General features: G+C 43.0%; 2 protein-coding genes across 3 annotated transcripts in view; one reads left to right on the top strand and one right to left on the bottom strand.

Annotated features, from left to right (window-relative positions):
• Positions 1-8,413, top strand: part of OSBPL7 (oxysterol binding protein like 7) — a 46,018-nt gene extending 37,605 nt beyond the window's left edge. For both annotated transcript variants that reach the window (XM_042473392.1, XM_042473393.1), the window contains exons 18-23: positions 585-663; positions 776-920; positions 1,957-2,101; positions 3,634-3,760; positions 4,030-4,152; positions 5,260-8,413. In XM_042473392.1, coding sequence (XP_042329326.1) covers positions 585-663; positions 776-920; positions 1,957-2,101; positions 3,634-3,760; positions 4,030-4,152; positions 5,260-5,368 — 728 coding nt within the window. In that variant the 3' untranslated portion in view covers positions 5,369-8,413. The remainder of the gene's footprint in view (positions 1-584; positions 664-775; positions 921-1,956; positions 2,102-3,633; positions 3,761-4,029; positions 4,153-5,259) is intronic.
• Positions 8,414-11,486: 3,073 nt separating this feature from the next.
• The window catches only part of TBX21 (T-box transcription factor 21), a 66,892-nt gene continuing 52,660 nt past the window's right edge, over positions 11,487-25,718 (bottom strand). Inside the window, exons 3-6 of the mRNA XM_042473394.1 lie at positions 17,626-17,747; positions 16,867-17,025; positions 15,544-15,605; positions 11,487-14,930 (exon numbers count right to left, since the gene is read on the bottom strand). Coding sequence (XP_042329328.1) covers positions 14,264-14,930; positions 15,544-15,605; positions 16,867-17,025; positions 17,626-17,747 — 1,010 coding nt within the window. The 3' untranslated portion in view covers positions 11,487-14,263. The remainder of the gene's footprint in view (positions 14,931-15,543; positions 15,606-16,866; positions 17,026-17,625; positions 17,748-25,718) is intronic.

The following is a 25,718-nucleotide window of genomic DNA, read 5'->3' as shown; positions in this document are numbered from 1 at the left end:
AAGGTAAAAGCAAGGGCATGGCTGGGCAGTGGTGACAACAGTGGGGTAGGGGGGGAGGAGAAAGTGTCTGGAAGTGCTTCTATGGAAGAGAGTGTGGGTTTAGCTTTGTGGATCAAAAAGGTCATTCCAGGTTATTAGCACTGTCAAATCTCAGAATGCTTTTTCAACTCTTGGGACATAAAAAGGGTTATTTTCTGAGTGTGCACTGATTGCCTTTCTTTCACTACTATAATAATGTCCTACACATTTACATTGGAGGGGATGGTCTTTCTACATCAGAAATGGCAGCTTTACAATACCCACGGAGTCATAGCAATTGCTTCTTTGTTTTTAAATAACGTCTGGTTAAAACTTTGGTGTAGAGCAATGGGGGACAACTTGTGCCCTTCAGTACATTGGACTGCAATTCCATCTCTAGCCATCATAGACAGTAGTGAAGGATGCTGAGAGTTGCAGTTCAGTAACATCTGGAGGGCCACTGCACTTTAGAGCCACTTTTCACATTCTCTTCACCCTTCCAATAACCCATTTCACCATTTGGCCTAACTAGTGTGACCTCCTTGCTTCTTTCTTTGTTTGTTTAGACATGAAGTGGAAAAATAAGTTCTGGGGCAAATCCTTAGAGATTATCCCTGTGGGTACAGTGAATGTCCATCTTCCTAGGTGAGTTGCCAGTCCTCTTACCTATTCCCTTTCAACTCTGTGGGCTCTTCTTCCTAATTCCCTCCTCAAAAAACTTGGCTCCCCTATTTGGCTCTCTTTCTCTCAACATAAGGTTTGGGGATCACTATGAATGGAACAAGGTGACTTCCTGCATCCACAACATCTTGAGTGGCCAACGGTGGATTGAGCATTATGGTGAAGTGCTGATTCGGAACACAAGAGACAGCACCTACCATTGCAAGCTCACCTTCTGCAAGGTACATTTGACCCTGGACCTACTTTGGCTATGCCCTTGTCATACCCCTGCTTCTCTTTTTCTGTGTTTACCTCACCCTGTGGTACCTTTATCTCATACCTGATCCACCACTTCTGAAATCACCCTCTGTTGTTGCCCCAGTTTGATAATATACACACCTGCCTTATCACAAGTCAGATCCAAAGCTTGGAAGTAGTGTGCCGCAAATAATTGTGTTACCTGAAACACATTGCATTTTGTGACAAGAACATAACACCATCCTACTTTCCCTCCTTTAACATTAGTCCAAATACATTAGTTTAGAGTAATAGCATCTCATTACTCCTAAAAATTGCTTTTTTAAAAAGTCATTGTGGGAGAGTTGGCCATTTTTAAGGTGTGTTTTTCATGGTGTAGTGGTTTGAGTGCTGAACTAAGACTCTAGGACACTAGGGTTCAAATCCCCTCACAGCCATGGAAGCCCAGTGGGTGACCTTGGGCAAATAATATTTTCTCAGCCTTAAAGGACAGCTATTGCAGATGTCCTCTGATGAAATCTTGCCAAAAAAACCCTATGAAAGCATCATCATATATCAGAGTCAACCTGAAAGCACATAACAACATTTCACCTCTAATACTTCCCAGGCACATGCATAACATGTTAATAACACATTATTTGTGAGTTTGATGCCCACAGGGCTCCAGATTGACTCAAAATATGGGATTTATTTATTTATCTATTTTTGGTATCGTATTCTGCCTATATGTAAAGGAAAAGCTTTCCAACCCTGAAGTAAGGGATATCCCTTTAAAATAGCTACCAGTTCTGCAAAGGACAAAGCTTTCTGACCCTCAAATAAGAGACATTTCAAAATAAAGGACACCTGGCAACCGTAGTTATATGTGAATGCCACACATTGATTCCCTCCCTTTTACTTCCATATTTCTCCCTGTCCCCCAGTCCTCAATTTCTCTCCCTTCGTTCATCCTCTACCCAATTCCAGCTTGAGTATATGGAGTCATTCTCCCTGGCCTAACCCCCCTCCCCTCTCTGGCAGGCACGGTACTGGGGTTCTGGAGTCAATGAGGTGCAGGGCGCCATTCTCAGCCACAGTGGCAAGGTTATCCACCGGCTCTTTGGGAAGTGGCATGATGGATTGTACCGTGGTGTGGCTCCCGTTGGCAAGTGCATCTGGAGGTCCAGTAAGTAACCAACCGCACTGAGGAAGTGGGAAGAGGGGAAAGCGCAGCTACAGTGGTTGAATCTGTTTGAACATTTCTATGGCTCTGATCTTTGGATAAAGAAAATAGTAAAATCTGACAAACAGTTGTCCTCCCCCCTCCCCTCTTTTGGCCTTAAAAAGCAGTGTATACATCCAGTTCTGAAGCAACAGTGAATGTGAAATTTTGAAAAACAGTGTATACACCCAATTCTGGAGCAACAATAAATGTGAAAATTTGAAACCTTGTATTCTGATAGGGATTGTATATTCTCTGTAATTTAAAACCAAAGTTCAGGTTCCTAGCTGTTGTTGAAGCCTGGAAGCACTTGTTCATTTTCCTTTTGCTTCTAAATGTTTGGAAACTGGAAGGTTTTTTGTTGGGCGAGGCCCTGATGGGCAAGACTGCATAATAGGCTCTCCTTCCCTGGAAGGAGTTTAAGTGGAGGCTGAAATGTGCCAAGGATGCTGTTCAGTGATTACCATCCCTTCTTTTGGCAGGCCTCTGTAACATCAGCAACCATTGTTCCAGTTCCCACCCTTATCTCAGTCCTATTTAAATGATGAGAAGCCAACTTGACACACATTTCTTAGGAGGACTTTGAGGGATTGGGATAGAAATGACGCCAACCTTTCTTCTCCAGTGTTGTATTCTCAAGGGGAAAGTAATACATTGCTCTGACATCAGTATTCAAAGGGATACTGCAGCATCTTTGTGACTAACTGGAAGAATTATGAGCAAGTGAAAGTCCCTCTCATATTGTGGGTGATGTCATTAGGTCAGGTCATTTCCTGAATAGATATGTAGGCAGAGTTGGCATCTGGATTTGTGGCAAAGTCTTGTACCCATGTCCACATATATGTTGTGTTCCTGTCTGTAGATAAGTAACTGTTTGGGAGGCTGCCTGTAGGTGAGTAAAGGCCTGCAACCAAGAGTCCTTAAGACAGCAGCATTATTGTCCAGCATAGGGCAATTAAAAAGATTGTATGTACAGCACTGTGTAAATTTACAGTGCTTTATAAATAAAAGTTAATAATAATAATAATAATAATAATAATAACAACAACAACAACAACAACATAGGTTATAGTTCATTGATGATACATCTGAGTGGTCTCAGTTGTTGCCCTCATGGGGTTCTATTATTTTCTGCCCTCAGTCTGTTCTGTAATAGATTAGTCCTGGGTACAAGTCTTGCCTTGTTTATTTGTTTATTTATTTATTTTGCTTCATGTGGTGGGTATTGTCTCTTGAGGAATGATTGTTGTAATTCCATGAGTTTAGCATCCCTGCCTTGTGGATCTGAGAAGATGTGATTTTATCAGAGGGTTTGGGTGTAGACTGTGGATCTGGTAGTGTGTTTAGGGTGGAAACTGAAGACATGTAAATTCAGGTAGCACCTTTGAGTTAATCTCAAAGTGATACAAGATCCCTTTGCATACTGATTTTCCAGACTAACATGGCTATGTCTTTGAATTGTTCTGACATGTTTCTTTGCTTGCATCCCCTTCCAGATCCCATGCCTCGGGATTATGAGAAGAACTATGGTTTCACTCAGTTTGCCTTGGAACTCAATGAGTTAACACCAGAACTTAAGCGCCTCCTGCCTTCCACAGACACACGGTTGAGACCTGACCAACGGTAAGAACATTGAAGCATGGATTTTATTTGTTTTAATTCCTGCCTTTCTGTCAGTAAGGTACTCAAAGCATGTTGCAGTCTGACCATCTGCAGTTATAAAACAGGTTAATGAGGAAAATAAAAGTGAGCAAACATAAGAGGCACAGTCCAGAGCAGAGGACACTTTTCTCATTCATGTCCTGATTGTCTTCAAAGCCCAATAAATATGCAGTTTATGTGAATTCGCTTTTAATGTGAATTGAAAACTCTCCCACCTCCGCTATCTCCAGGTACTTAGAAGAGGGAAATGTGCAGGCCGCAGAGTCCCAGAAGCGACGGATTGAACAGCTGCAGAGAGACCGGCGCCGGGTGATGGAGGATAATAACATTCTTCATCAGGCACGCTTCTTCAGGTATTTCCTTTCTGTTCCTCTTTGCTGGGCCACACACACATGTCCCACTTATGTTACCCTCCCCAGCTCTCTGTTAGCGTTTCTCCAAGGAGAGAATATGTTAGCCTAGAACTTGAGAGAGTTGGGTTCAAACCATCCTTCAGTACTGAATCTCAGTGAGTGACTTTGGGCCAGTTGTTATCTCACTTTGTTATGAGGATAGAAGAGGGTCACACACATGCACAAACCTTACGCTCCTTGGAGGAAGCAGGGGAACATAAATAAAATAGAAATATTATGCCTTCATGTAATTGCTGTGAAAATGTTCCGTTTATTATCTGGGCCTATTTGGTGATGCAGAGGTGGGTCTGGCAACTTTGAGGTCATTTATGCTTACACCTTCTTCTTGTGAGTGTTACGAACTTGGCCTTGGACATCAGAGTGGCAGCTGTGTTAATCTGTTGCAAAAACAAAACAGCAGAATGTCTTGTTCTGCCTTCAAAGGCTGACAGTTGTATTGTGCCACAAACCTTTAGGGACTAGACCCCTATTTAGTTATATTCAGGAAATGCTGTCCTCAGTTGATATAGATATACATATTTTGGTATGGTTGATAGAGGGGGAGAGAAAGAGCTCTGGCAGTCTTTGGTGGGTTATGTTGGACTGATAATGTTCTTAGATGGCAGCCTGCTTTTAGCCCTAGCAGCATACCCAGTGGTGAGGGATCATGGGAGCTTGAAGTCCAACAGCTGGAGAACCACATTTTTCAGCATCCAGCACATTCCAACATTCCACTACAATTTCTCAGACCTTTGCCTTATTTATTCTAAAGTACTTACCTAAAGCACCACCTTTACCATAAAATGCAAACTTGTATGGCTATCAAACCTGATAATAATTCATGGCATTCTCTTTGTCCAGTGGGACAATGGAAGGCATGCAGAGAGCACCAAGAAAGGGTAGATGGCTGTCAAAGAGGGGACCTTAGAGAAGTGGGGTTTGGAGAAAGGGAGGCTTGGGGCACAGATAGCAGTGGAATGACCGCACATGCTATAGTGGCTCCAGATGTTCCACTTGCCCAGCTGTTGCCTTGGTGGATAATGTTTTCTCCTTTCTTCTTCCTTGCAGGCGGCAAATGGATGCCAATGGCAAGGAATCCTGGCTAAGCAACAGCACCTACTGGAAGCTGAGGGCAGAGCCTGGCTTCAGTAACATGGACAGTGCTGTCTTATGGTAGCTGCTAGCATCTGCAGGAGCAGTCGTGCCTTTCTGCCATCTCCCAAAGTGTGGGGGGAGTGGACAATGAAGCCCCCCCCCCCCCGACAACTAAGCACAAGATGATAGAGGCATGCCATCCTGGAATACCAGCACCTCATAAAGTGGCAGAGGGGTGGGGTGGGGAAAGGAGACAGTCTTGTAGGTGTTTACGCCATGCACTTCCAAAGCAACCCTCTCACATGCCCACATGCTTGAGAAAGGCGTCCACCGTCCATCTCTCATTCTCGCACTGCTGCCTGCTGGTTGGGCAGATTTCTGGTGGCACCTTGGATTGTCCCACAGATACTTTCAGGAAGCACTTTAGCATCACTTGGATCAGAAGAGACCAGGACAGAAAAGATGAGGGAAGTGAAACTGAAGGACCTGAAGTAACTTGAAAATGGGGAGAAAAGCTCTACTGACTTTCAAACCCTGCTTTTTTGCAAACATGACAGCAGCAAACACACACTTGAGCAAAGAACAACTGTGGAGCACTGGGGTGGTTGTTTCCACAGAACAGTCTGGACATTTTGGCTCTTTTTAACTGCCTTGCAGTGCCCTTCTATGGTGGCTACTTGTCTGTCCCTCCCCTGCACCCTTGTTGTTTTGTTCTTTTGGTACCACTTTCCTTGCAAAAGAGTTGAACTCTCCTTAAAGTCTCCCTCAGATTCTTGGTATGAAGTAAAGCCAGACCTTGGCTAGAAATTCTCTCTGTGGGAGCCGATCATACATTGAATTATGGAAGCACTCTGAGGAGACTTTTATCTCCTCCTGAGGCAGCTGTTAGCACCTGAAATTCAATACATTCCAGGGATGGCCAATAATTGATCCCTGCATGATACTTCCATCTTGGCAAAGCTAGGATTTTCTTCAAGCAGAGTATTTTAAGGCTCATACACCTGGCCTGGTATGAGGGCAAGTGACACTGAAACAGTACTGTGTTCCCACCCACCCATCCATCTTGTCTCTGGTCCTACTCTCCTCTTTTGACAGGGATATATGCCTCCCCTCTACACCACTTTTCCTTCAGCAATAATTATAAATAAGGCGGGAAGAGAACCATTGGCATTTTCCACAATGCTTTGTAGGAAAGTGGAATTCTCTCCGAGAGCTTATTGTATCTCAACATCAGTCAGAGTCTGTTAAATGAAGACCTGTTTTGATTGTGATTGTGTTAAAGGTAGATGGGAGAGAGAGGAGGTGGAGCAGAGGGAAGGAATTTGTGGTCATGAATTAAATATAATGCAATCATCTGTTAGGAGGAGGAAGAATTTCTTTGTGGGTGTATGTGCCCTTTGTCAGCAAAATGGGCTAGTCATCTCTATGTATTTTTTCCCCTCAGCTATGCCAAGAGGAATATAGAGTTTTGAAGGAAGAATAGGAACAGCAAGTAATTTCTGGCTGTATCTAGAACAGGCCAACTCATGTTGTGATTCACTACAGACAGCTCACCAGCCATCTTTTCTAGGCTGCAAGATGCTTGACAATCACTGGTGTGTTGAATCCCAATGGGTCACAAAACATGGGCATAGTTTGGCTTAGTGGATTGCAAGGTGTCAGGGTTCATCTAGGGTTTGTTGGGATGTCCTTGCCCTTACAGATGTTTTGGACTACAATTCCGAGAAGCCTCAGCTAGCATGGCCAGTAATAAGGAATTTGGGGAGTTGTCCAAAACTTCAGCAGGGCAATTCCCCACTCCTGAAAGAAAAGCTATGTTTACACTTACGTTCCCAATTTATGTGTGTTTATTCTGTTGTTTCAGCTACAATTCCATGCCTCCCCAAGCTGCAAATACAGAAGTGACTAGAAAGTGCTCTGTAAAATCTTTTTACAGTTCTACAGCATCCAGGCACAAATATAAAACATGCATTGTTTAGAGTTCCCAAGACCACTGTCCATGTTCTTTCATCTTGCACACCTGTCTTAAGCTTACCAGTGTTAGGGAAATGTATATCCTTTGCTCAGAGCTTGGAAACATTACCTTTTTTTAACATATAAAACCTCAGATCCCACAGCCAACATGTTCAGTGACTGTGCATGCTAAGAGGTTTGGGGAATTACAATCCAAAAAAGTAATGTTTCCAAGATCATTTGCTACTATATTGGCTTTTCTTTGGCTCACCGTTGGGGAAATTCATGGTATGTTGCAGTCCTTACATTTCCTAAAGTTTCATCTCTGGGTGTAGGGCAGCCTAGCTTGTCATACACTTATTTTTCTTTCCTTCCTGTTTCCTTGTTCCCTTTACCAAAGGTCTTTAGGGAGAAAATGGGTTTCAAGCAGGCTTTTCTTCCCTGCCAGTGAACAATATAAAAACATAGTGCTATTGTACTCCTGCTTCACCCTGGGATGGACAAACATTTTATTTAGCTATTTCTGTTTATTGACTGGTCCTGATATTTAATGTGGATCTGAAGGGATGTGACAACATTGACTGAATGCATGCTAGACACTTTGCCTTCCTTCCTCACTGAAGATTGTGTTAAACTAAAGCACTTCTTCATATGCCTCTTCCAGCTGATTCTGAGACTCCTAAGTCTGATACTGAGCAGTAGAGGAGGAGGTCTAAACTAATTTCTTTTTGTTAGATTCATTGATTGCATTAGGGACTGAGATACTCATTTTTGGTTTGTGGGTTTCAGCTCCAAATCCTTTTTGTAAGCCACCTACTAAAGAATTATGAGCATACCGCATGGAAGGGAGAACTTAAAAAAAAAATCTCATGATCTGAGCCTCCCCTGTTCTGCTCCCCTCCTGAAGATTCAGCCCAACACACCCTAAAAAGCTTCCTGTCTGTCTGTCTGTCTGTCACTTTGTTTGCTGGGTGTCTTTGGTGTTTTGTCTGCAACACCTGCAACACAGGTTGGCCTGCTCTCATTTGCCTCACCCGGCTGGTCCGGACCTGAGTCGCTGTTCCATCATCTATTGTGTCTGCGTTAACTGGCCTCTGTTCTGTCTTGTGTTGTGGCTTGAACAATCCACAGTGTGTTCAATAAAAAAAAGAAATTAAGGTTTCAGAAAGTTCAAGCTTCTGGCAGCCATTTTATTCACCCTTTCAACCAATTTATTTAGTTGTGCTTCCTTTTCCAAGAGCAATTTAATAACAAGAAGGCAAAGGAGCAGCAGCATTCAGAGGCAGAGATGGAACTTGGACTCTAAATCTAATTATCCCTAACTGGTATGGCCCATGTTTGGGGATGATGGAGGAGGCAGGTTGACAGAAATTTGCAGATATAAACTAGGTTCGTGCATGTCCAGAGTGGTTAAAATGTGTTGTTTCAATAATCCACAGGCAATCCATGCAGAGAATTTCTGACTAGGTATCTTTGCTTCCTACTACAGCCCACCAGAGGGGTAAACTGCCACAAGACCCATCAGGATGTAATTTGAAGTCAATGGAAAAAGCAACCCGAAGATGCTGACTTGCCCGTTGTGGAGAAAGCACTGCAAGTCCTATTCCCTTGAAACACGAATGCAATGTGTGGCACCCCTAGATGCTGCATTTCAGTTGCATCTCACTATTACCTCACTATCCTCTATGCTTGCTAAGGCTGGTGGAAGTTACTGGCTGCATTAACAACTATTCCCTAGCTTTCCATTGACTGTAACGGCCCTGCTCTTAACATCTGGTGACCTCTTCTTACTGGATGGCTCTTGATTCTATGTTCTGAGGCAACCAACCAAGCCATTAGCCTTTTCTAGAGTTCTAGAGGTACTGAAGCAAAGAGCTCTGGATTCTTCTGGAGAATCCATTTGAGGTGGCACTCTGTAGACTGGGCTGTGTGGTGCCTTCAGTACAGAAAATTGGAATGATTTTTGGAAGACTAGTGCATAATCTTTAGCATTCTTAGCACAATTCAGTGGTAAAGGTCAGTATTTTAGCTCTGTATAGTAGAGCCAGCTTGGCATAGTGGTTTGAGTGTTGGACTATGAATCTGCAGATCAGGGTTCAATTCCCCGTTCAAGCATAAACATCCACTGCAACTCATACAGCCTCATAGGGTGGCAATGGCAAACATCTTTAGAAGAAACTTGCCAAGAAAACTGATACATTCATCTTAGGGGCACCATAAGTAAAAAATGACTTGGAGGCACACAACAACAAAGACAATAGTGTGTGTGCAAATGGGGGTATGCTGAATAATAGCTTGTTTGTGCCATTCATTGAATTTCATGACACATTTGAACCCAGTTTTTCCTGATGTGTGATTGCCTCTAAGGGTCTTTCTACGTTACACAGCTACAGCAGTATGATTCCATTTTAACTGCCATAGAAACATCCTACGGAATTTACTAATTAATGTTGTAATCCAATGGGCTCTGGATGAACATGTTGCTTGCCCTTTCCAACTAGTCCAGCAAAGGGCCCAGTTGCTGAGACAGCCCTACCTGACTTCATTTGAGCTAAAGGCCATCACAGGTTGAGCCCAGATAAGGAGGATTAGAAAAAGTCTCTGGACTTGGGGCTCTCTCATGCTTCACAATTAAATCACTACGATTCCACTTCAACTGTCATGGCAATGTCCTATGGACTCCTGGGATTGGCAGTTTGGGGAGGGGCATTTAAAATTCTCAACCAGAGAGCTCAAGTGCCTCACCAGATTCCATATCCCAGAATTTTATAGGATGCTGCCATGGCCATTAGAGTGGAATCATAGTACTACAGTTGGGAAGTGTGAAAGGCCCTGTAGTCATTACACTATTTGTCTTTCAATTTACGGTCGGCTCTCCACATTTGTAACTGACTTTTGGGGACTTTATTATTCACAGATTTTATTACTATGTTCTCTCTAGGTCCTCTAGTACAAATCTGCTGGAAGCTGACCATAGAATCATGCTGGAGAACCTAGAGATTCCTAAAAAAAATACTTCTCTGGGCATTTGTGGCTCCTTCAGCACAATTCTACAGTCACCTTCTGGTTGACGTTGACCATAAAGGACCTAGAGATTTCTAGAGAGGTATTCTCTTGGGTAAAAAAAGGTTTTTTAATTTGTTCTCTCCCCCCCCCACACACACACACACTTTCACAGGGGTCCTGTGTCCCCCAGTGAAGGTGGAGGTACCACTGTACTAGCAATGCTCCAAAGGTGAGAGACCAAGTCCACACCTGGATGCTATTTAAAGCTTTGAAAGGGTTCTCCATAGCTAAGGAATCCTCAGTCTAGCAGCTGGTTTGTCTTTGTGGCCCGTTTAATGTTGTCGGACTACATCTCGCCTGCCTAGGCAACACTTGGCAGGCCCAACTTTCCCTCTGACTCTGCCAGAAAAATAGCCTCAAGTAGCAACATTGACAAAAACCTAGCAGACCACATGCTACTACCTATATGCTCTAACAGAACTGCTGGTGTGACAGAAATTTTCACAAAGCCATGTAGGGGAAGGCAGGCCCCAAACATTTTACTTTCTGCTGCAGAGATGTCCTCCACCTCCCAACTCTTTCCATACTACTTCACCAGACTAGAAGCTGAACAGTGGGATGTTGCATCTGAGGTCAAGAGGCTTGCTAAGGGATACAGAGATACAAATGTGACACTAATGTCTACTAATGCTGTCACAACTCCCCAGCATCTATGGCCTGAAGCAGTCCGCCCTCTGCCCGACAGTGTGTGTGTATGTGCCTTCAAGTCACCTGTTGTCTCATGGTTACTCCATGAATTTTTCATGGGGTTTTCTTAGGCAAGGAAGAGTCAAGAGGTGATTTTTCCAGTCCCTTCCTCTGAGATATAGCCTCCAGCACCCGGTATTCATTAGTGGCCTCCTATCCAAGTACTAACCAGGACTGATCTTTCTTAGCTTCCAAGATCAGATGGAATCTGGTGCCTTTATGGTATTTAGGCCCCTGCCTGACTATAGAGTGCATATATCAAGAGTGGGGAAATTCTCACCCTCCACATTTTTGTACAACTGTTCATTTAGCGTGGTGCCTGGGATGATGGTGATGATGATGATTTGGTGTGGTGCCTGGGACTATTTGGAATTCAAATCCAAAACATCTGGAAGGGCAAAACTTCCCTACCTCTGGCATAGGAAATCAGCCACACACATTAAACACTGATACCTGTGCACAAAATTTCATCTAGCAACACACCCACACACTTAACAGCTTTACAGTTTATTTAAAGAAATTCTTCAGCCAAAACGAAAACAGGGTGCCTGTACACAGCTTTCAATAAATATTTGCAATCATCAAGATTTTTTTTGCTTTGAAAAATAAAATTAAAAAAAGAACCTCAAAACACCACAAAAACCATTTGTGCCTTTTACATCTACATCATTTTTGTTTTAAAAGTGTAAACAGAGAGCTGAGCCTGAAACTGCCCCCCGCCCCCCCAAGAGGCTGACCTGCAGAGCACTTAAGAGAGAAAATCTCTTTTGATTGTCTAGCATCAATAAATTTACTTCACCAAATGACTATCAAGTCTTTCCAGGATTTGGGCATTTATATATTTATATATATATTTCCAAAATTGTTCTGGGTGGGTGGGTTGTACGAGAAGAGGCTGATGTATAAAACTTTTGTACTTTTGCGGGGAGAGGGAGAGCGTGCTAAAAAAAGAGTATGAAATGTAAAAACACACACTGTAGCTTAAATCCAGTCATTACTTCGAAGTAGAGCAGAGCCCTTGAATGAGTAGGAATTTACACAAGTGTGAACTTAGCAAGTTCTTGACCAATTCATCCTCAGCTGGTGGCTTCCATTGTAGCAGGGCTGTGAATTTACTCAAGGCCTGAGTCCAGATATTCAAGGAGCTATCCAAGGTACTGAACCTACTTCAGGGATAGCATTCAGCACATTGCATAACGCCTTTGGAGTTTGGACTAAAACCCAAACTGGGTTCACAACCTCACTGCCTCACTGTTAATTGGGATTAACAATTGGATTTAAACCAATGTTTATTACCCCCATTATTCACAGAGCAGATTTATTAGGTAGGGCTTTAGAAAGGATGGCCAAAATCTTGTATATAGCAATGACAGAGCTCTGTCCTCATAGCAAATTCTGCCAATGTTACCCTTCAAAATCCAATCTCTAAGCCTGGCAGAGTCCCAACCAAAGGGTTTCCAACGTGGTGGGAAATGATGACTGCAGAGGGCATTGAGATGGGCAGCTGGGGTTCCTCCAGGGTCCTAATGCAGCTGCTTGTCTAAATACTTGTTTTCTGCTGCTCCAGAGACTAAGAGCAATGGATGCAAGCTACAGGAAAAGAGATTCCACCTCAACATTAGGCGCAGTAGGAAGGACACTATGGAACCACAAAAATTGCCAGAAGCAGCAGTTATATCCAAACTTGCATACAGACGACAATCTTGTTGTCAGTCTTTACTAGAGTATACCCATTGAATCAATGGAACTTACCAACATGTTGACTAACCATTCAACAAAGGACTGAATGAGTCTAATTTAGTTGGAACTAACCAAGGGGTTGCCCACCAACATATGTAATTTTATGCAAATCTGATTTATGCTTTTGTCTTTTTTCATTTTTTGGAGTTGTATAGCCTCTTTTATGGCAATGCATAGGTAGTCAACTCATCTTAAGTAGCTGTCTAATTGAAACCACTGCAGCATGGAGAGACCATCTGTGTACCTCTGATGTGCATTCTGGACTCATTTGAAATCGCACCATTATTTACACCTGAGGTTCCTTATACCTATCTGTCTTGGACAATAATAATCTCAATTTTAAAAAAAGCTCTTCAAACTGAAATGTATTTCAGAATATTATTCTCAAGCAAATTTTCTTAATATCAAATTGCTTGTGATAAATCTAAAATGTTCCCACCCAAATGCACAATAAGTCCAAACATGTACCTTTTTTAAAAAAAGACAGGGATGAGGATAAAAGTGTAAACTGGATTGTCCTAATCTGCATTTAGTTGTACATAAAGAAGGAGCTCATGTATACCTAGGTGTGCAAGGAAATGATTGGGAGGGATGTACAATGAAATGTACACTAGAATGCATATTCCAGTCAAAGTGATACACTGCAGAAAGACAGACCTTATGCCTGTTGCAGAGCTTGAAAAAGTGATTTCTTTGGATTACAACTGGCCAAGATGGATGGAAGTTTCTAGCAGCTGCAGTCAAAAAGTAACTTCTCCAAGCTCTGGCCTGCTTTTCCTAATGCAGAAAGTAATCCCTATTCTAGGGATAGCTGGCTTTACATGAATTCAGATGACTAAGATCAACAAGCTGACACTTAGCAATATGGTATTAAAATTCAATTGGGAGTTTGTGTTTTTGTGTGTAAGAGATAATTCCAGGTTGAATTTCAATTGTAGATTTTTGCGAAGCAATGAATCTATCAGGAATTAAATTAGGTATGTAGCAACAACACATCCCCCAAATTAAACAAAGACAGGGATAGAGATGTGAATATAAACCTGCAGGTTAGTTCCATTTGTATACCACTATTGACATGTGCATGTGTGTGCTTCCTGTTTTCCACAAGAAAGAGAGGGGGAAAGCCCTTCAAGACCCTGTCACTGGGCACACAATTCATGTGGCCCTGTTATATCCTCTGTTCACAAAGATCAATGTGAATCAGTGCTTAACACTAGAAGTTACTTAATAAAGGAGACACCTGACTAGAACAAATTTTACTCTATGCCCTAGCAATACTCCCAGCAATGTTCATGAAGAACCATACCTTTCCCCCAAACAAGGGGTCCCTTTTATGTGAGGTACCCCTGATATGAGTGCCAGAGAGTTGGATGTTCAGAACTCTATCCCCTTCCCCAGAGCTTGAGTTGCATTTTGGACTACACCTCCCAGAATCCCTCAGCCAGTGTGGCCTGAAGGATTTTGTGAGCTGTAGTCTGAAAAGGTAAGGTTTCCAAGCACCACCTTTTCTCTTGAAAGTTGCTGTTCCTCTTCAGTTGCCATAGAAGCCATAGTAACCAGCGTCACCACCTTCTTTGTCATAGAGCTCTCCATTGCGGATAGGTGGAGAGCTCTCAGCACTGGAGACATAAGGAGATACCCGGCGCCGTTTGCACTCAGCTTCATACAACCCAGAGTCTGAGGAATCTGCTGACTTTACTGAGCCCAGCTCAGCCCAGCCTTCATTGTCCTTTCCCTTCTCATCACCAGGGCCCATCACCTGCAAGTCCCTCATGGGCCGAAACCAGCTTAAGGCACCCGGGGTGGGTTTGGGGTGGTGATATTGAGGTGGGGAACTCCAAGTGGCTGAAGGACCAAAGGGGTGCTCCTGGTAGTACGGCAAGGAGGGGTGTGGAGCAGCCTGCAGAGCAAAGGGCTTCACCCCATAGGGCATAAATTTGTTCCCTCTGAAGTCACCCTCATAGGTGCTGTATTCCAGAGGGGAAGCTGGTGGCTGTTGTGAAGCAAAATACCAGTGGTGGCTATCCTTGGGTGGCAGGGGGAGTGGGGCACGCTCCCTGTTGTAGAAGCGGCTCTGAGGGAGCATGTATTGATCGTGCAAGAAGGGCTGGAAACGGCTGCCTGCAAGGAGCTGCTGGCAGTTGGCAACACTGGGTGGAGATGGTGTTGTGCGGTCTCCTTCAGCAGTGGTGTACATCCTGGAAGGAAGACAGGAAGTGAAAAGAGAGAGTGGGGTGTGAAACAGGATGGCCAGAGCAAATGGTAGACAGGAATTTGTGCACAAAATAATTTCAAACAGTCACTTTCATGTTTCTAGTTTGTTAGTGAACCACTGCAAACCATGGTTTGAAACTATGAATTGAGGACAAACCACAATTAGCACAAACCAATGGTTTGGAAAGTCATTAACTAGCACACCTAGGGACACAATTAACATAAACTATTAGTTTATGCAACAACATTCACTGGAACCTCGTGGGCTAGAATGTAATATATAAATACTATAAACAAACAGATTTTGTTTTCTGTCAATTGTAAGTCATGGTTGGGAATTAAGAAAACATGCTAAATCACAGTTAACCATAGATACTGTTTTGACCACCATGGTTTGATGTGATCTCTAAATTAATGATTGCAGTGAATTGTCTCCAAGGCTTTAAAAGCAGCCTGTTGATGTCTTCCTGCACTTTTATGCGGATTGCACAGTAATGATGAAGACTTTAAAATACAAAACTGCCAACCATCCTACCTTGTGGCCTGAGGCTATTTAACTGCTGGTAAAATTTAACTATAGACAAGTGGAAGACTTACGAATCAAAATTGTCCCGGAACCCTTTAGCAAAAGGGTTGTGGTCTATCTTCAGCTGGGTGATCTAGAGAAACAAAAGAGAAAACTGCAGTGCACTTATTATGAAGTTCACCACCTAAAGTACATGCACACATACACACCCTCCATCTCATCTGACATACCACCAAAGTCCTCCTTTCCAGGAATATAAAAGTAATTAGTTACACAGAACCAGTGTAACACATAATTTGTTACTTGTAATCAGTCATCTTTTCCAATAACAAACTATCACCAATACGCTACATTGGCTACTTAGTTATATATGTATACTACATTGGCTACTTAGTTATATATGTATAACTAAGTAACACCTCTTGGCCCTATTGCCCAGGTCCACCTTACTAGCTAACAGGTGCACTGGGCAATAGAGGTCTGTTCAACTGCTGACTGGGGCACAAAGAGGAAGAAGTTTCCAGCCTCCTTCCACCAGCGAGGAAGGCTGCAACAAGGAACTGCCAGAGGAATCCTGCTTGTAATTGTTGCAGCATATAGCAAAGTTCGTACAGTTGGACAGGCAATGAAGGTGGCATAATTCAGAGCCTCCTAAAGGTTCTCTGGAGGTCCATATGGATGATGTCATCCTTGTGCATCCAGATGCAAGACAACAGCCAGACAACTGCTTGGCTACATCCCACTCATCCCAAACCACTAAATGGCTGAGTAAGGTGGGTTTTGCTCACAGAGAATGGGTGAGACTGGAGTTCTGACTGGTGGAGCTTTATATTCCATCAGATCCATCCAGGACCCTAGCTTCTACCTTACTTGGGTGGAGTTTTCATGCACCACATTAACTATTGCAAGCCCAATCTCCTGTCACTTTTCTAGACCAAGTAAAAATGTCCTAGCAGTATGGCTTTATAAACAGATATTAAACAGTTGGTGCCAAGCAGGAGCCTGGAGAGAAATTTATCTTTGCTGAGTTTTCACAAACTATGGGTTGGAGCCACACTTAGTCATGCTTAGAGTAGATCCCTGAAATCAATGTAACTTAAGTTAGACAAGCTCAACTTATGTCTCATTGATGTCAATGAGTCTACTCAAAATATGACTAAGGTTGCAAAAGTATAAATAATTAACAGGGAATGAGCCCCATGGAACTCAGGGGGACTTACTTGCAAGTAGATCTAGATAGAACTACACTGCAGGCCTGAGAGTATACAATCCTACCTGATGCATGTGCAATAAACGCAATGTTGACAGGATGTTTTCAAGGGGCATCGAGACATCTCCCTTTCACTAAGCTTTTCCAATGCAGAACAATGATACCTTTGCTGAAGTAAACTCACATCTGCATTCTGGTATGCTGTAACAGCAATGAACTGAGTCTCTGGGAAGATGAAGCTCTGGGTGCAGATGGAGGGGTGTGCCTCATCCAACTCGCCTGGCTTGGCTTCAGTAACATGTAGACGTGGCTGATACTTGTGCAAAGACTGTAACACGATCATCTGCAGGGCAAATGGGACAAGATTCATTTGCACATATTCCATAAACTGTAATTGAATACATTCTGTGACACAGCCTCATGAATTTATAAAGCAAGTGAGGTTGTGTGTGTGTATGTGTGTGTGTATATAAGAAAAGGAAAGGAAAAAAACAGATTGGGAGAGTGTGGGGAAGAAACACAGAATATAGTAATGGATCTGTCTGTCTGTCTGTCTGTCTGTCTGTCTGTCTGTCTGTCTGTCTGTCTGTCTCTATCTATCTATCTATCTATCTATCTATCTATCTAATCTTTTAAAGTAAGCAGACCATAAGTATTTTTAAAACCTGCTTCAAGTCAGTGTCTATAAAATACACTTTCATAAGCAGACAAAACAGCAAGATCTTTCAGTCACTGAATTATGAATGTTTAGTCTTTCCAACCTTGGGGTAAAAGTATTTTGGCTAAAGTAAAAGCATGCAAGAGCTAATCAAACTGTTCAACAATGTTCCAAGTCAAAGGAATATAACGGACGAATACACAAAAAAATACAAATACCAAATTTTCAGAGAGACAGATGTTTAGGAAAATTATTTAGAGCAGGTTTGAGTGGCATCACCATCACCTGTGTGACGTTGTTGGATGCTCCTTTGTTATTAGTGAGCTTCAGTTTTCCAAATGAGATCTCCTGCCGCATCCAATGGGCTCCTGTGTTAGGAGAATCCGGATGCATGTATGTCCGATTCCCTGGAAGAAAGACAGCATCTCTGGTAAACAACTCCGAGCCAAGCACATGAGGGCCTTGTATAGGACCTTGAGCATGTCCACATTACAAATATTTAACTGATTTGAAACCACTTCAGCTTCTTTGCTATCAAGAACTATCAATTGTTCATTAATTTATTCTACATTTTCCATGATTTTTTTAAAAAAAATGCTTGTTGTTGTTGTTATCTGCCCTTGAGTCGATCTTGATCTATGGCAACCCTGTAGATGAGGCATCTCCGAGACTCCCTATACTCCACTGCTTTGCTCAGGTCCTGCAAATTCATACCCATGACCTCCTTATAGAGAATAATCACAGAAAATTTACACAGATTCAACCTAGACAATGAGGATATAGAAACAGTAAAAGAATTTTCATATCTGGGATCAAATATTGATCAGAGTGGGGACTGCAGTCAAGAAATCATAAGAAGACTAAGAATGGGGCGGGCACCTATGAGAGCACTAGAAAATATCCTAAAATGTAAAGTCAGCAGTTTGCTTTGCCTAAGCCTACTGGGAAAGGCTAATTTCTGCCAACTTCTCTCCTCTCCCTCCTACAGTTAATTGAGTGCAAACTACTTTTGCAGTTCGAACTCAGTTTGCAGTACCTGAAGCAAGGAGGAGGGGAGAAAAATAGGGACATTTTTTAAAAAGCTTAAAAAGTGGATTAATCAAGATTGTCCCTGGCAAACTGGGACAGTTGGAGGGTGTGCACTTTGCAGCCCATGGAACCCAATGGGAGCTACAGCTGTTGCCAAAATTTTGCTGCCTGCCAACTTTGCTGTCACTGCTCTATTGGCCTTAGGTAGCAACTGCAACATTCTCCTGCACCAGAGAGCCTAGTGAAGGTAGGACTGCATCTGCACTACAGAAATAATGTAGTCTGGCATCCCTTTGACTGCCATGACTCAACACTATGGAATTCTGGAATTTGTAGTTTTGTGGGATATTTCTCTGTCAAAGAGCTCTGGCAGGGACGTAGCCAAGGGGGGGGGATCGTGGGGTCCGGACCCCCCCCTTCCATTAGAAAAATGAATGGTATGTGCTGCTGCGCCGCTGCACCCAAGCCCCATTATAATGGTGGCACTTAGTCTGGACCCCCCCCCCTTCCTAAAATCCTGGCTACGTCCCAGGCTCTGGTGACCTACCAAACTACAAATCTGAGAAATCCACAGCATTAAGCCATGGCAGTTAAAGCAGTGTTAAACTGCATTATTTCTGCACTGTAGATACGTAGTTGCAGAGTGTCTCAGAGGGTTTCTTGGACACAGAATTTTCATGCCTGACAGCTATAATTTTGGCAGCTGATTCAGAAGTTTCCTCCCCACCCATTAAACAGCAGATGTGTGTGTGGGGGGGGGTTGTCATAAAAATGGAGGTGAAGGAACCACATGTGCTACCATTCACTGGTTTAAAAGCTTACTGTTGCATATACTGAAGATAAAACTGAAGTTGCAAGACATTATCTAGAAAACAATCAATGGTTATATCCCTCATATAGAGATTAATCTACTTGCATCAACTTCAGCAAATGAAGGTCAGAAAAGGAAGAATTCAAACAAATAGCTAGCAAGTGTAGAGATAAGGTCAGAAAAGCCAAAGCACAGAATGAACTCAGGCTTGCTAGAGAGGTTAAGAACAACAAAAAGGGCTTTTTTGGATATGTCCGCAGCAAAAGGAAGAAGAAGGAAACGGTAGGGCCACTGCGTGGAGAAGATGGCAAAATGCTAACAGAAGACAGAGAAAAGGCAGAATTACTCAACACCTTCTTTGCCTCAGTCTTCTCAGAAAAGGCAAAGGGTGCTCAACCTGAGGATAATGGAGCAGAGGACAGAATAGGGGAATTTCAGCACAAAATAAGTAAAGAGATAGTACAGGAATACCTGTTTAACCTAAATGAATTTAAGTCTCCGGGACCAGATGAGCTACATCCAAGGGTATTAAAAGAACTGGCAAATGTAATATCGGAGCCATTGGCAATAATCTTTGAAAACTCCTGGAAAACAGGAGAAATCCCAGCCGACTGGCGGAGGGCAAACATTGTCCCCATCTTCAAAAAGGGGAAAAAAGAGGATCCCAACAATTATCGTCCAGTTAGTCTGACATCAGTACATACTAGGAAAGATTCTGGAGCAGATCATTAAACAGAGAGTCTGTGAACATCTAGAAGCCAATGCCATAATCACAAAAAGTCAACATGGGTTTCAGAGAAACAAGTCATGCCAGACAAATCTAATCTCTTTCTTTGATAAAATTACCAGCTTGGTAGATGAAGGGAATGCTGTGGATATAGTATATCTTGATTTCAGTAAGGCCTTTGACAGGGTTCCCCATGACATTCTCACAAACAAGCTTGTAAAATGTGGGCTGGACAAGGCAACTGTTAAGTGGATTTGTAATTGGTTGACCGGCCGAACCCAAAGGGTGCTCAACAATGGCACCTTTTCATCCTGGAGAGAAGTAACCAGTGGGGTCCCACAGGGCTCTGTCCTGGGCCCAGTGCTATTCAACATCTTTATCAATGACTTGGAGGAAAAAATTGGGGGAATACTTATCAAATTTGCAGATGACACTAAATTAGGAGGAATAGCTAATACTCCAGAGGACAGGATCAAAATTCAAAATGACCTGAATAGACTAGAAAGCTGGGTCAGAGCTAACAGAATGAACTTCAACAGGGAGAAATGTAAGGTACTGCACTTAGGGCGAAAAAATAAAATGCACAGATATAGGATGGGAGACACCTAGCTTAAGGAGACAACATGTGAAAGGGATCTAGGAGTCCAAGTAGACCACAAGTTGAACATGAGTCAACAGTGTGATGCGGCAGCTAACAAGGCCAATGCGATTTTAGGCTGCATCAATAGAAGTATCGTATCTAGATCCAGGGAAGTAATAGTGCCACTATATTCTGCTCTGGTCAGGCCCCACCTGGAATATTGTGTCCAGTTCTGGGCGCCACAATTCAAAAAGGACATTGAGAAACTGGAGCGTGTCCAAAGGAGGGCGACTAAAATGGTGAAAGGTCTGGAAACCTTGCCCTATGAGGAACGACTCAGGGAGCTGGGGATGTTTAGCCTGGAGAAGAGAAGGTTAAGAGGTGATATGATAGCCCTATTTAAATACTTGAAGGGATGTCATATTGAGGAGGGAGCAAACTTGTTTTCTGCTGCTCCAGAGACTAGGACCCGGAGCAATGGATGCAAGCTACAGGAAAAGAGATTCCACCTCAACATTAGGAGGAATTTCCTGACAGTAAGGGCTGTTCCACAGTGGAACACACTTCCTCGGAGTGTAGTGGAGTCTCCCTCCTTGGAGGTCTTCAAACAGAGGCTGGATGGCCATCTGTCGACGATGCTTTGATCTGGATTTCCTGCATGGCAGGGGGTTGGACTGGATGGCCCTTGCGGTCTCTTCCAACTCTATGATTCTATGATTCTAATAACTACCATGAAAGGTAATGTGATAAAAAAAGGAGGAGGAGGAGGAGGAGGAGGAGGAGGGATCTGCAATTGTTCTGGAATGTTTCAAGCACACTTTTGCTTTGAAACTTGATCCATATAGATTGGGAACCAAGAGGGTTTGAAAATGAAGTAGATCAGTCAAGACTAAAGTCAGCCCATCCATCTTAGATCTTCCCACAGCTAAGAAGATGACTACCTACTTCCACCTTTACAGTAAACCACCATGTTCTGAGATACCCCCACCTTCACAAACAGCAGGAAGGGCACAGTTTTTCATTGTGGAAATCTCCACCATTACACTGAATTACAAATTCTTCACCTCAAGTACCCTGGGTAGCCACACTGACTGTCCTGGACCCCCCTCTTTGAATGTATAGACATGGGGCACAGATTGTATATGCCACTGATCAAGACACACTCTGCAGCTTTGCAAAAGGCACACTGGATTTATTGTTTCATATATTGTTGAGGCTAGAGGTAAGTCAATGGCCCAGAAGCTCTATCAGGAGAGCTACAGCAGATTTCTAAAGCCAGGTGGAACCTTATTGATACCTTGCATCCCCTAACATTTGCTCAGCTTCAAGCTGCCACACTACGCTCTGGTCAACTATATTAGTGGTGTTGTAAAGATGAGGCCTAGACTTCCCAGATGGGATAAAGCTAATAAAGGAATTCTGCTTGTTCTTGGAAATAACCTCTGGGCCTGCCAGAGGTTATTTCCAAGAGCAACTTGTTATGCAACATAACAAGTAAAAACGAAAGAAAAATGTGTCTCACACAGCCCACATGAAAGATTTTAATGCAGATGAAAAAGTGGGATGACAGAGCATTCATCAGGGCTGTCCCTGTGAAATTGGGACACATGGAGGGCATGCTTTCGACCCACACAGATCATCAAGTTGACTTTAACATGCCATGTAATGCAACCTTGTTCCTTTCCCCTCTGCAATCAACTGCCGTGCAGTGTGATTCCACTCCAATGGCATCCATACTGGCTAACCTCTTGGTCTTTGCTAGGTCTCCTCCAAATGCCAGGAAAAGAATACAATAATAATTTCATCATGGAACGCAGAATGGTCAGCACTACAAATTACGAGTAGGATTTGCATCAGTGTTTTTTAACGGTGACACGATGGCATTCTTATCCATACCACTAGATGGTGCCATAGCTCCTGTGAACAGGGTGGCATTTGGAAACTGGGGGTGGGGAGCTACAGTGTGGATAGGGAAAGTAATTCACTTTTCATTCTTTTGAGTTAGATTTAGAGAAAGTTGAATCATGTTAAACTGATATGATAATTTTATTATTATGTTCTCTCCCAATATGGCCCACTGCCTCCAGGGATGTAGCTGGGGTGGTGGTCCGTGGAGTTCGGAACCCCCCTTCCAACTGGGTGGCCACCTTGAGGAAGGGTGGGTGGGTGGGAAAGAGTGCCTAAGGTGGTGGCACTTAGTCTGGACCCCCCTCCCCAAAAATCTTGGCTGCGTCCCTGCTGCCTTGAGTATGTAAAAATGGCTACTCCTTTTTGTTGTTGTGTGCCTTCAAGTTGTTTCCAACTTATGAACATAAGACAAATTTATCATGAGGTTTTCTTGGCCAGATTTGTTCAGAGGAGGTATGCCACTGCCTTCCCCTGAGTCTGAGAACATGTGACTTGCCCATGGTCACCCAGTGAGTTTCATGGCCAAGCTGGGCATTGAACCCTGGTCTCCAGAGTCATAGGCCAACACTCAAACCACCCTGGCACTGTGGCTCTCATTCCATGAAGTACTTTCTGGAAATTCCAATCAGGATAATGCAACTTCTTGCAGACCCCCCCCCCCCAATTTTAACTTTTAAACCTTGTTAACTGTTCCCATCCAAATTAATTTCAAGTACTGTATACTAAATACTGATAGCTTTTATAACAGAGGGGGAAAGAATCTGGGGGCACAGTGATTGGGTGGGAGTGGGTGGGGGAAAAATCTTAAATACCCCAACTAGAGTGAAACATTTTTCCTGTTTCAAAGCTGTCAACATTTCCATACAGTTAAGAATAAGTTCATTTGGGGGATTTACAGCCCCCAGAATCCTCTAGCCAGTATGGATGGAGGAATTGAGACAGGTATAATACAGTTTCTCGAAGTTCTGCTCTTTTTTTCTTTTTTTTAAAGGAAACCTCCAATATTCCCTTAAAATCAGAATATTGGTAATGTCACTGGCATCTACCAACTGCTGGCAGGAGCATCCACCCTGACCAACCTGAGACTGTTAGCTGTGCTTCTCCCAGATTTGATTGGAAGAGGAAAAGGTGCTTCCAGTAAGGGCCTGCTCTTGTCCATTGCTGAAGCCAGGCCAGCCAGAATCTGAACAGCTCTCAGCAGGGCTGGCATTCTTCTGCCTGAACTAGACTGACAAACAGTTTCTTTCCTTGCACTCCAAACTTCATCATGAAAGAATCTAAAGTCCAAAAAACTATTGGTGACTTCTGCATCTTTGGAAATGCTGCAGGAAGATGCATTCTGCACAAGAGCAGCTGGAAGCTCTGGGTTGAGCTCCACACCCTTGGCCTTGCATTGTCCATGAGCTATCTAGATGTCAATGTGCTCCGGGGAAGAAACAGCTTCCTCCTCTGCTCAGGATTTCCCCTCCCATGAGTGATAATGGACAGCTGGATGGCTTGCACTCCCATGCTGGGGGATGGTGGAGGAACTACATTTTTCTGGCCATGGTTGTGAATCCCAGGAGGAATCAGAGAACCATAGGGTTGAAAGAAGTTGCAAGGGCCATATAATCCAACACCATGCTGTGCAGGAAAGAAGCCATCCAACTTCTGCTTTAAGGCCTCCAAAGAAAGAGAGTCCATCACCCTCTGAGGCATTCTATTCCACTGATGAGAGTTCTTACAATACTTTTTCCCCTACTGTTTAGGGGGAATCTCGTTTCTTGAAATTTGAATCCACTGATGTGTTTTCTAATCACTGGAGCAGCAGAAAACAAGTTTGCTCCGTCTTCTACATGACATCTCTTTAGAGAAATAGCAGTTGTTCCCAAGCACTGGGAAGAGAACACCCTATCATGAACACCTCTCTCTGTCAGGAAATATGCAACAACATAAAGTAATTAATGAACAAGTTGTAGCCCTTCCCACAACGTCCAAAATGAGCAGCCTGAGATGACTGCTTCTCTCTGTAAATGGCAATGCTAGCCCCAAGCACTGGGATGAGAGAGCTTGTCTTCCTATTAATACATGATGTGTGGAAGCTCACCCTGGCAGGGACTGTAAACAGCTTTACCCAAATGTACTTGTCAGCCAGTCTGCCCTTGTTACTGCCTGTTTTACTATTTCCTTTAGAGGGTGTATTTTTGTGGGGTCTTTTTTTAATACAGATTTTGTATTGTATGATACACTTATGTGATTTTATTGTAACTATGTTGAATGCACTGCTTTTAGGGAAGCTGTATGGATTTTAAAGGTGAAATATAAATATTTTAAATAATAAAGATAGCATTGGGTTGGAAAATCTGAGAATACTCTTTGGATATGGTTAAGATCCCAGTTCTTATCAACTCCATTGATCTTGACTACTGGTGAGCAATTATGGGCATAGCAGTTTATCAAATTCTGGAGGGACGCAGATTTTCCAACTCAAGATATAGCATTGTCTGATTGCTGAAAGTTCTTGATATGTCACTCTCTGTCAGAAATGGGCAACACATGGTTGTATAAATGTTGTTGGCCTTCACTCCCAATGGTTCTAGCAAGCAATGCCAATAATGAGGGATCGTGGAAGCTGAAGTGCAACAATAAGCTGCCTATATCCCATCTATATTTAATCATAATAAAAACTCTTTCAGACAGGCTAGCCAGGTGTAGTGATCTATAGAGTGTGAACTCTAAATCTCACCCAAAACATGAACACAGGCAAGCCCCAGCCTAGCATTATCCTAAGTAACTTACTTATAGGAGTGGATAAAGATCCAGACCAAGTAATGTCATTCCTGTTATTTCATGCTCCATTTAGCCCTTTTTCTAGGCAACCAGATGCACATTGCAAAGGTCTGCAGAAAGGAGGCCTTCATACATTACAACTCTATGTGTGGAGGTTTTCATACAAGATACAATCCTGTATTATTGTAGGTTTGCACTCATGCTGTAACAAATCACTCCGACAGAGCATAATGCTCACAATGTGCAGCTAGTGTGTGTGTGCGCGCGCGTGTGCATGTGTGTGTAAGTAGCCTGTCAACGTATGGTGATGCCATGACTTCCCCAAAGCCACTCATTGGATTTCATGGCCGAGCGGGGAATCAAAATGTACCAGTCACTTCTCCAGAGTCTGTTTTGTGAGATGAAACTTAACCTACATGCCACATCAACACCCACTCCCTTGCACAGTGGGAGATAGTAAACCGTTTGCAAAAGGGGATATTGTATATCTCCTAATTCAAATATGTTAAAAAAATAATGCCTCAACAAGATTATGGTCTATATAGGCAAAGCCC

Source organism: Sceloporus undulatus, chromosome 6 (genome assembly GCF_019175285.1).
Source record: "Sceloporus undulatus isolate JIND9_A2432 ecotype Alabama chromosome 6, SceUnd_v1.1, whole genome shotgun sequence".
NCBI lineage: Eukaryota > Metazoa > Chordata > Lepidosauria > Squamata > Phrynosomatidae > Sceloporus > Sceloporus undulatus.
The sequence above is the reverse complement of the archived record's forward strand: the minus strand, read 5'-3'. Positions and strand labels throughout refer to the sequence as shown.